We start from the raw sequence: 11382 nt of genomic DNA, 5'->3' as shown, positions 1-11382 counted from the left end.
GAGCCTCTAGCTTCAGATGGAGGTTCAAATGGCCATAGATCATTGGGTATGGCCTGGTTGTGAGGAGCTTCTGTACAGTGGGTTTGTGAGGAGCCTTTTTCATGGGTTTTGAGTAGCTCTATTTCAGGTGGTTTGGGAGGAGTCTTTAGTTCAGTGGGTTTGGAGGAGGCTCTGTCCAGTGGGTTGTGAGGAGGCTCATTTCAGTGGGTTTTTGAGGAGCCTCTTTCCAGTGGGTTTGTGAGGAGCCTCTGTCCAATGGGTTTGTGAGGAGGCTCTGTCCAGTGGGCTGTGAGGAGCCTCTAGTTCAGTGTGTTTGTGATGAGCCTCTGTTCAGTGTGGTTTGTGATGAGCCTCCAGTTCAGTTGGTTTGTGAGGAGCCTCTAGTTCAGTGGGTTTGTGAGGAGCTCTAGTTCAGTGGGTTTGAGGAACCTCTGTCCAGTGGGTTTGTGAGGCAGCCTCTGTCCAGTGGGTTGTGAGGATCCTCTGTCCAGTGGGTTTGTGAGGGCCTTTTTCCAGTTTGGTTTGTGAGGAGCCTCTAGTCCATCGGGATTGTAAGGAGACTCTGTCCAATGGGTTTGTGAGGAGCCTCTGTCCAGTGGGTTTGGAGGAGCCTCTGTCCAGTGAGTTTTGGAGCAGCCTCTGTTCAGTGGGTTTGTGAGAGGCCTCTGTCCAGTGGGTTTGTGAGAAGCCTCTGTCCAGTGAGTTTGTGAGGAGCCTCTGTCCAGGGGTTTGTGAGTAGCCTCTGTTCAGTGGGGTTTGTGAAGAGCCTCTGTCCAGTGGGTTTGTGAGTAGCCTCGTGACAGTGGTTTGTGAGGAGCCTCTAGTTCAGTGGGTTTGTGAGTAGCCTCTATTTCAGGTGGTTTGGAGGAGTCTTTAGTTCAGTGGGTTGTGAGGAGGCTCTGTCCAGTGGGTTTGTGAGGAGGTCTATTTCAGTGGGTTTTGAGGGCCTCTATTTCAGTGGTTTGGGGAGAGTCTCTAGTTCAGTGGTTTGTGAGGAGCCTTTGTTCAGTGTGTTGTGAGGAGCTCTTGTCCAATGGTTTGTGAGGAGGTCTTGTCCAGTGGTTTGTGAGAGGCCTCTAGTTCAGTGGGTTTGTGAGGAGCCTCTGTTCAGTGTGTTTGTGATGAGCCTCTAGTTCAGTGGGTTGTGAGGAGCCTCTGTCCAGTGGGTTTGTGATGAGCCTCTAGTTCAGTGGTTGTGAGACCTCTATTCAGTTGTTTGTGAGGAGCCTCTAATTCAGTGGGTTGTGAGAGCTCTAGTTCAGTGGGTTTGTGAGGAGGCCTGTGCCAGTGGTTTGTGAGGAGGCTCTATTCAGTGGGTTTTGAGGGGCCTCTATTCAGGTGGTTTGGGAGGAGTCTTTAGTTCAGTGGGTTGTGAGGAGCCTGATTGTTCAGTGTGTTTGACTGTGAAGGAGCCTCTGTCCAATGGGTTTGTGAGAGAGAGCTCTGTCCAGTGGGTGTGAGAGCCTCTAGTCAGTGGGTGTGTGAGGAGCCTCTAGTTCAGTGTGTTTGTGATGAGCCTCTAGTTCAGTTTGGTTGTGAGGAGCCTCTAATTCAGTGGTTTGTGAGGAGCCTCTATTCAGTGGGTTTGTGAGGAGCTCTAGTTCAGTGGTGTTGTTGAGAACCTCTGTCTAGTGGTTTGTGAGGAGGCTCTGTCCAGTGGGTTTGTGAGGAGGCTCTATGTCAGTGGTTTTTGAGGGCCTCTAGTTCAGTGGGTTTGTGAGGACCTCTTTCCAGTGGGTTTGTGAGGAGCCTCTGTCCAATGGGTTTGTGAGGAGGCTCTGTCCAGTGGGGTTGTGAGGAGCCTCTAGTTCAGTGGTTTGTGAGGAGCCTCTGTTCAGTTGGTTTTGATGAGCCTCTAGTTCAGTGGGTTTGTGAGGAGCCTCTAGTTCAGTGGGTTTGTGAGGGCTCCTGTCCAGTGTTTTTGTGAGGAGCACTCTAGTTCAGTGCGTTGGAGGAGCCTCTGTCCAGTGGGTTTCTGAGCGAGCCTCTAGTTCAGTGGGTTTGTGAGGATCTTTTGTCCAGTGGGTTTGTGAGGAGCCTCTAGTTCAGTGGGTTGTGAGGATCCTCTAGTCCAGTGGGTTTGTGAGGAGCCTCTGTCCAGTGGGTTTGTAGGAGCCTCTAGTTCAGTGGGGTTGTGAGGAGCCTCGTCCAATGGGTTGTGAGGAGCTCTTAGTTCAGTGGGTTTGTGAGGAGCCTCTGGTCTAGTGGGTTTGTGAGGAGCCTCTAGTTCAGTGGGTCATTTGAGGAGCCTCTGTCCAGTGGGTTTGTGAGGAGCCTCTGTCCAGTAGGTTGTGAGGAGCCTCTAGTTCAGTGGTTTTGAGGAGCCTCTAGTCAGTGGGTTTGTGATAAGCCTCTGTTCCAGTGGGTTTGTAAGGAGCCTCTAGTTCAGTGGGTTTGTGAGTAGCCTCTGTCCAGTGGGTTGTGAGGAGCCTTTTTTCAATGGGTTTGTGAGGAGCCTCAAGTTCAGTGGTTTGTGAGGAGCCTCTAGTTCAGTGGGTTTTGAGGAGGCTCTGTCCAGTGTGTCTGCTGTAACGCGTAAGTGAGGCCTGGCCCTGAGGGTCAGAGTGAGAGTTTAATAGGACATTAGGCCTCTCTATCAGATCCTCTTACACACCCCTCTTGACTCTGCAGGCCTCATAACACACACACACACACACACACACACACACACACACACACACACACACACACACACACACACACACACACACACACACACACACACACACACACACACACACACACACACACACACTCCCAGGGTCTGTCAGGCTCTGCAGAGCAGCTCAATACGACACAGAGCTGGTGTAACCGTAGTAACCCTATCGCCTGGCCGTTCTGTTGCAGACAATGGGTGGTGGTTAAGTGTGGGGCAAAAGGTGTCTCACGTATCCCTCATATATCCCCCCTTCTCCTGTTTTACTGAACAAAAACACCTTCATAAAACTTGGGAATGGATGTCGGAGAGCAGAAAGCAGTTTGAAAGTTTGCCTTGAAATGTAACCTACTACTTGGAATCAGATAGAGAAAGAAAGACAGAAAGAGAAAGACAGCAGGAAACCAAAACATAGGTGTTACCTCACTGAGGAAATCGATTGCCATGACAACAAGGTGACTATAGTCTTCAAGGCGATTGGCTGGCTCCGTGTCAAAGCAAAGCCCTAGGTCTCTTGGATAATAGCAACGGGGCTTCAAACACACCCTCGTCAAAACACCCTTCCGCTGTCCAACCTCACCAGTATTTAGTTCTCTTGATCCTCAGCGTCACCTTCACAGAGTTCCATGGAATGTTCCAGAACCCTGGCTCTTTCTTCTTCTATCCCTGCTATTGGTCAGAGTTGCTTTTACAAACACTCCATAGGACCCTGTTTGTTTGCTATCAAAATAATTGTCCCTGGACTTGTTTTTGGAGCGGTTATGTGGTAATCTCCATGGTGTCCTGGCTCGATGACGTCTCAATCTCGGGGACTAGTAAGAGAGAGAGAGGGCCCAGACTTTGGACCGGTTCCCTTGTACTCTCATGTGGTCTCCTTGCGTAAGGCCAGTATCTAGACGTGCGGACAGCGGGAGTTATGATGGATCAATGTTGCTGCCCTGGGATTTCTGTGCAGAAGTATGTACACACACACACACACACACACACATCATCTGTCCCACACACACACTCTATATCACCCACCTGACCTTTTTTCACTCTAAGTATTCAATCCTCTCTCTCCCTATTCAGACGTCAGTCCTGATCTATCTGTCCTGGATCACATCAGATATTATTTCTCCTCTTATGAATGATGAGGTTGTTATAGAATGAATCAACTCCAGCCTGACAGCTCAGCACCGCTGGCTCTCTGCAGTACAGCTGTGGCTTTTGGCACTACGTACATCCAGATATTTTGAGGCTTGTTGGTTGAGGCTTGTTGGTTTTTATCCATGGATTTCTTTTTGCAGTTATGTCTCTATCTAGTCTACACTTGCTATAGCCTTGGCTCTAGTTATAGCCTATCCAACCTGGTTTGGCTTCTGATAGATACAGTGTACTACTACAGTTTATACTACTACTACTACAGTTTATACTACTTCTACAGTTTATACTACTATTACAGTTTATACTTCTACTACTACAGTTTATACTACTTCTACAGTTTATACTACTGCTACAGTTTATACTACTATAGTTTATACTACTACAGTTTATACTACTACAGTTTATACTACTACTACAGTTTATACTACTACTACTACTGCCGTTTATACTACTACTACAGTTTATACTTCTACTACAGTTTATACTACTACAGTTTATACTTCTACTACAGTTTATACTACTACTACTACTACTACTACTACAGTTTATACTACTACTACAGTTTATACTTCTACTACAGTTTATACTACTACTACAGTTTATACTTCTACTACAGTTTATACTTCTACTACAGTTTATACTACTACAGTTTATACTACTACTACTACTACTACAGTTTATACTACTACTACAGTTTATACTTCTACTACAGTTTATATTACTACAGTTTATACTTCTACAACAGTTTATACCACTACAGTTTATACGTCTACTACAGTTTATACTACTACAGTTTATACTTCTACAGTTTATACTACTACTACAGTTTATACTACTACTACAGTTTATACTTCTACAACAGGTTATACTACTACAGTTTATACTACTACAGTTTATACTTCTACAGTTTATACTTCTACTACAGTTTATACTACTACAGTTTATACTACTACTACAGTTTATACTACTACAGTTTATACTAATACAACAGTTTATACGTCTACTACAGTTTATACTACTACAYTTTGTACTACTACTACAGTTTATACTACTACAGTTTATACTAATACAACAGTTTATACGTCTACTACAGTTTATACTACTACAGTTTGTTTGACTAACAGCCAGGACTCTCTTTTCACCTTGGAGCTGAGCTAGCCTGTAATGGTCTACTCTACTTTGTAATGGCTGCTGAAGAAAAGCTGCTTTCTTGATTTATTACTTTCCAATTGTTCTCCTCAGCTTCTAAGCTCTCCTTTGAGATTTGCCTGAGAAATGTTAGTGACATAGTCCTTACATGCAGCACTTGATGTAGAGAGAGTGTCTCTTTTGGTGGTTCTGGTTAGTTAATTAGCTGTCCATCCCTGATACACAGCTGCCATCAGTCAGTGTGGTTGGGTTGGAGCAWCAAACTGTAGAGTGATCTGATGGGTTTTAAGAGAATTTGAAAGACCTTATCCCCTGGACCTACATCATTGTATGAACTACTCCCTCTCCCTCTCTCCCTCTCTCTCTTTACTCAGCTCTCTGTAGTCTGTACCCAGCACCTTAATCTCTGTAGCTGGCCCTGCCTGTTTAGTCACGGCCCCCCACGTGCCAGCCTCGGGTTTTGTTAATTATTGATGGCCGACTGGGGGGGCCGGGGTGTGTAATGGTAGGGGCCTTGAGAGCTTGACCAGCCGGGGCCTGGGGAACGTTGTCAGCTTCAATGGCTGGTGACCTCTGATGATTCTTCAGAGGGTCAGAATAATGGTTTAATGATAATGACTTAGGTAACTTCTAGAGGTAGTTGGTGTTCAAAGTGGGATTTTTAGAGAGAGTGGTCAAGTGACAACATGCATAGGGCTGCCTGTGCCAAACAGTGTGCAGTTGAACAAACCCACGTAAAGTTTGTGAAAAATAGGTCTGTGTGAAGAAGTCTTGTATGTCTGTTGGGTGAGATAGAGAGAGGGAGACAAAGAGGGAGAGAGAAAGAGAAAAGGAGAGCGAGAACAGTGCAAGTGTGTAACGTCATGGCAGCCGCACCAGCACGCATTTCGTTGTGTTTCCCATGAGTTCCTGCCATGCGTGATGATCTCCTAAACACACACACTGTGCCAGCCACAGTGGGTCACAACTGAGCTCTCAGTTACAAGCAGGGTCTGATGAAAGAGCAGATGAGGGGGCATASCAAGCCCAGCTCTGCCCCTCTCTCCATCCCTCTCCCTCTCCCTTCCCGGTTACCCACATCTGGCAGGGGCAGGAGGGCATGTACTGTAGCTCATAGGATAATGGCTGTTTTATCCGTTGAGACGTTAAAAACAGTGTGGATGTATATGACGTCTTTCATGCAACATTAATGTGATACATGTGGTGTATGTTGTGTCTGCTGTATGTTACCTGTCTTCCTCTCCACCCAGAGTTCCTCAGACGACTCGTTTGGCTGTGGGAAGCACGGGGAGGGATACCGTCTGGAAGTGACCACCCCAATGACCAGACTGGACTACTTCAGCGGTCAGTTCAGCAAAGTCCTGCTCACCTCCATTGCCGTGGCAACCGCCCAGGAACAGACCGTGGCCAGCCTGGGCACCACAGATGGACGCCTCATACAGGTCGGGGACACCAAGGGTGATACTGTAATACTTTAAGAAAATAAGCTTTATAATGCATTTATAGGCATGAATGACCCCTTAAAACGCCCTTATGAAGGGTTATGTATTTTATCTGGGCCCTGGAGACACTGGGGGCCTGGAGAAGGGGTCGACTATTACTGGGTGATATTAATTTGTTCAAAATGGTTTGGGCTGAAGATGCATGAACAGCAAGGTATTGAGCGTTTAACCTGGTTACCTAACCTAACAACCGTATCCACCGCTGTGGCCCTTACTCCTGAGTGTACACTGAAGCCCTACAGAAACCTGCACAACATAATCTCCGCTGCCTGTCAGTGCGGTTGCCAGGCTGCACTGTTTCCCTTTCTCATTGTGCATGTAAATGGGGCAGGATGTTGGTACGTGACCAGTAAAACCAGCCATTTTGGGGACACAGCATGCTGAGACACAGGTGGCAACCAGTACAGAGGCAAGTTGGAGGGGGGGCTTCCTTCCTGTTTGCTCAACACATGACCCCCAACCTTGCCTCTCCATGCTTCCACAAACCCTGCTGCTGCATTCCACCGAGTTCTACCATCTGAGCAAACACAACATGGCTGGTTTTGCCTATCATTGACATGTACAGCCAACGGTGGATTTCACTTTCCCATGTCGTGTGTGTTTGTGTCTGTCTGTCAGTAGACCTGCAGACCTGCTCCTCTCTCAGCAGCTGTCTCTCTGTCTCCTATAGACGGGATGAACTCAGTGTTTCAGTGTATCCTAGTCCCAGATCAACCAACATCCACCCTATTTACATGCACAATGCATTGGCCGTGACAATGACCATAGAAGTTGGCAACACAGCCCGAAAAGATCTGGGATCAGGCTAGGTTCAGTCAGGTCAGATAGAAGTGGAACACCAAGGGCCTCCCGAGTGGCGCAGCGGTCTAAGGCACTACAGCCCCGGGTTRGATCCCAGGCTGCGTCACAGCCGGCAGTGACCGGGAGACCCATGAGGCGGCGCACAATTGACAAAGCGTTGTCTGGGTTAGGGGATGGTTTGGCCGGCCAGGATTTTCTTGTCTCATCGTGCTCTAGTGACTCCTTGTGGTGGGCCGGGCCACCTGCAAGCTGACTRTGGTCGTCAGTTGGATGGTGTTTCCTCCAACACATTGGTGCGGCTGGCTTCCGGGTTAAGCGTGTAGTGTGTCAAGTATTAGTGCCGCTTGGCAGGGTCGTGTTTCAGAGGACGCATGACTCTCGACCTTCACCTTTCCCGAGTCCGTAGGGGACTACCAATTGGATACCACGAAATTGGGGGGTAAAATACAAATTAGAAGTGGAACACCACTGATAAGAGCTTTTGGAGTGTTCTGTCTTGCATGTTCCTTTAAATGAACCCTTCTGGTCTCTAAAACACCCCCTGATGGTGTTTTATAAATACGGTCCGAAAAACGGTGTTCAAAAAAGTTATGGAAGAACGACGAGAACGGGGGAAAAGGCGGCGACAGCAGGGCTATGAGCCGAACGGCCCGTTAATGGTGAGCGCCGAGCTMCGATGACACGTTCTCTCTCTCTCTTTCTGCAGAGTGCCCGCAGCTGTTGGCATGTTTTTTTTCTCTCTTTTTTTGTTGTTGGTGAAATTTCTAACCTCATTGTCTCAGGACATGGCTCTGGGAAGGAGAGAGCGGGAGAACAGCTGTCCTGAGAGAGGGGTGCAGAGGGCCTCATGGAGGGAGAGAGAGAGAGATGGAGGAAGAGAGAGAGGCAGGGAGGAAGAGAGAAAGAGGAGGCATGGAGAAGTGAAGGGAAGGAAGGAGAGATAAAGGGGGAAAGATGGAGAAAAAGGCAAAGGGGAAAAAATAGGGAGGAATAGAGGTTGAAAGATTGCTTCTAGCTTATTAGAATCCTAGGAAAGACTTCTGTCAACTGCCTTTCTTTCTGTTTACCCTTTGTTCCCAGAGAAAAATGCTCTTAGCACCGAGGGAGAGAGAGAAAGAGTGAGGGAAGGTGACAGAGAGAAAGAGAGAGGGAAGGTGACAGAGAGAAAGAGAGAGGGAAGGTGACAGAGAGAAAGAGAGAGGGAAGGTGACAGAGAGAAAGAGAGAGGGAAGGTGACAGAGAGAAAGAGAGAGTGCACTGTAGTCTGTCCCCGAGGTCTCTCATTCTGGCTCAGGAAGTCTGTGGTTCAGTATCACTGTGGGAATAACACAGTGGTTGTGTTTATAGGCTTACTTCCTCTGGCTAATACAATAAGCTGTAATTCACACCACTATCATCTCTGGAGAGAGAGAGACTAGGACTGTTATATGGGGGACGTCCCCAGTGGAAAGCAACACATACACATTATCCCCACTGTTACAGGCCACTGAGGACAGAGTTGCCCCTTCAGAAAAATAGCGGTCCCTGAGACCGGAGACGTGTCATTCATTGACTGGCTCAAGTCCCTCACAAAGATATGACATTTGTTCAACTTTATTTAAACAGTGCCTAAACACTGCAGGAAGCTTACCTGCACTCAAGCAACACTTTGCAGTCACACACCTGGCTAAGGGCCAGTCAATAAAGAGAAAGGGGGGATAGATGGAGAGGGGAGGTGGGGGGTGATAAAGTAGATGATGTAACCAGAGCATTCCTTAGTCAACCAGGACATAACCACACTCCATTACAGCCCACTGTTACTGTTATGTTTCACCCCAACCCAACTGGTTCTGAGCTCCAAGCCTGTAATTGCAGCCTAATCACACATGATGAATGTTACTCCAGGTGTACACTACACTGTATCTGTGTGTAGGAGTGTGTGTGTGTATGCATCTATGTGTGCCTGCCTGCCTGCCTGCCTGGCTGCCTGTGTGCCTGCCTGCCTGTCTGCCTGTGTGTGTGCCTGCCTGCCTGCTGGCTGCCTGTGTGCCTGCTGCCTGTCTGCGCTGCCGTGGTGCCTGCTGCCTGGCTGCCTGCGTGTGTGCCTGCCTGCCTGCTGTCTGCCTGCGTGTGTGCCTGCGCTGGTGCCTGTGTGCCTCCTGCCTGCTGCCTGCGTGTGTGCTGCTGCGCCTGCTGTGTGCTGCCTGCCTGCTGTCTGCCTGCGTGTGTGCCTGCTGCCTGCCTGGCTGCCTGCGTGTGTGCCTGCCGCCTGTCTGCGTGTGTGCCTGCCTGCCTGTCTGCCTGCGTGTGCTGCTGCCTGCCTGCGTGTGTGCCTGCCTGCCTGCCTGTCTGCCTGCGTGTGTGCTGTGCTGCTGCCTGCGTGTGTGGCTGCTGCCTGCGTGTGTGCTGCTGTCTGCCTGCGTTGTGCCTGCCTGCTGGCTGCCTGCGTGTGTGCCTGCTCTGTCTGCCTGCGTGTGTGCCTGCCTGCTGTCTGCCTGCGTGTGTGCCTGCTGCTGCCTGCCTGCCTGGTCGTGTGCTGCCTGCCTGTCTGCCTGCGTGTGTGACTGCCTGCCTACCTGCCTGCCTGACTGTGTGTGTAGATTAGTAAGACGTCTGAAACACCTCCTGACATGTCCAGGTTACAGTGCTCTTGTGCTGTTCTTCTGCTGCAGGCGATGTCTTTTGTCCTCTGTCTCCCTGTAGCTCCTCCACCTCCACCCAATCTGTCATCTCACCCTCAATACAGCAGCATTAGTTATTACCCTGCACACAGTAGCAGGAGTGGCCCAATGGGCCCATACAATGCCAATGGAAAAAAACTCCCAAAAGCTCTCATTTTCAGCTGTGCCCAATAGAGGCGTTACTTTACATGTGAAGTCAAATGTATTCAGTGTTACTGTGTTATTAGCTCCTTCTCTGTAACGACAAGATACCCGGGTCAACACACAATTATACCTGGTCAACACCACAATATACCCTGGTCAACACACAATATACCTGGTCACACACAATATACCCTGGTCAACACCACAATATACCCTGTCAACACCACAATTAACCCTGGTCAAACACAGATACCTGGTCAAACACACAATATACCCTGGTCAACACCAACTAACCTGGTCAACACCACAATATACCCTGGTCAACACCACAATATACCCTGGTCAACACCACAAGAGACCCTGGTCAACACCACAATTAACCCTGGTCAACACCACAATATACCCTGGTCAACACCACAATTAACCCTGGTCAACACCACAATATACCCTGGTCAACACCACAAAATACCCCGATCAACACCACAAGTTACCCTGGTCAACATCACAAGATACCCTGGTCAACACCACAAGATTCCATGACGTTACCCCTTTCTGTCCCCGTTTTATTCTATTGCAACCTTCAATCTTGTACAGCATATATTAGAAGAAACAACAGCAGATTTGCTCAGCACTAAAGAGTCCTATCAAATCCCCATGCCCAGTTCACGTTGACTGAAAACACCAGCAACCACAACAAAGAAACAGTGAATTCAAATACCATGCCAAGTACAGTACCCCACAGTGCATTTCTACATCATTACATTGACCTATTATTAATAACGTGAGGTACGTGTGGCATCTCCGGTAGACAGGGCTGTTTTTCACATTAGGTGGTGTAACTTTGTGTTTTACTGACCTGGCCTGGCCTCTGTCTTCCCCAGGTGGTCGTTTCCCGTTCCAAACGCAGCACGCCCCACGTGGACTTCCGCCTGGACCCCTCACGCTGTGTTTCCCCCGAGGTGGCACTCCTGTTCCCACAGGGCCACACTGGCTCTCCACAGCGCAGCCAGGATGGCTCCCTATTGTTGGTGACAGGAAATAAGGTGAATAGAGAGCAGACTCACACACACACACACACACACACACATGCATGTACATACTCTATGGAGACACACACACTAACACTAAGACACGTAGTGTATAATGACACACTCAAAGACACACACACACTGTATTATAATCAGAACTCAGGCATTCTTCACATTATTGGTATGATGGAAACAACAGCCGCCTGGCACTGAGACACAGTGTTCAACATGGACCAGAGCCAACAGATGATTGGAAACAATGTCCTGAGAGCTTGACGTCAATGTCCTACAAATGC

General features: G+C 48.5%; 1 protein-coding gene across 1 annotated transcript in view; it reads left to right on the top strand.

Annotated features, from left to right (window-relative positions):
• LOC111961046 (hepatocyte growth factor receptor-like) overlaps positions 1-11382 on the top strand; it is a 118788-nt gene that overhangs the window by 39954 nt on the left and 67452 nt on the right. The window contains 2 exon segments of the mRNA XM_070439877.1: positions 6202-6393; positions 10940-11101. Coding sequence (XP_070295978.1) covers positions 6202-6393; positions 10940-11101 — 354 coding nt within the window.

Source organism: Salvelinus sp. IW2-2015, linkage group LG4q.1:29, assembly GCF_002910315.2.
Source record: "Salvelinus sp. IW2-2015 linkage group LG4q.1:29, ASM291031v2, whole genome shotgun sequence".
NCBI classification, from domain to species: Eukaryota; Metazoa; Chordata; class Actinopteri; order Salmoniformes; family Salmonidae; genus Salvelinus; species Salvelinus sp. IW2-2015.
This window is presented reverse-complemented; position numbering and strand designations above follow the sequence as displayed.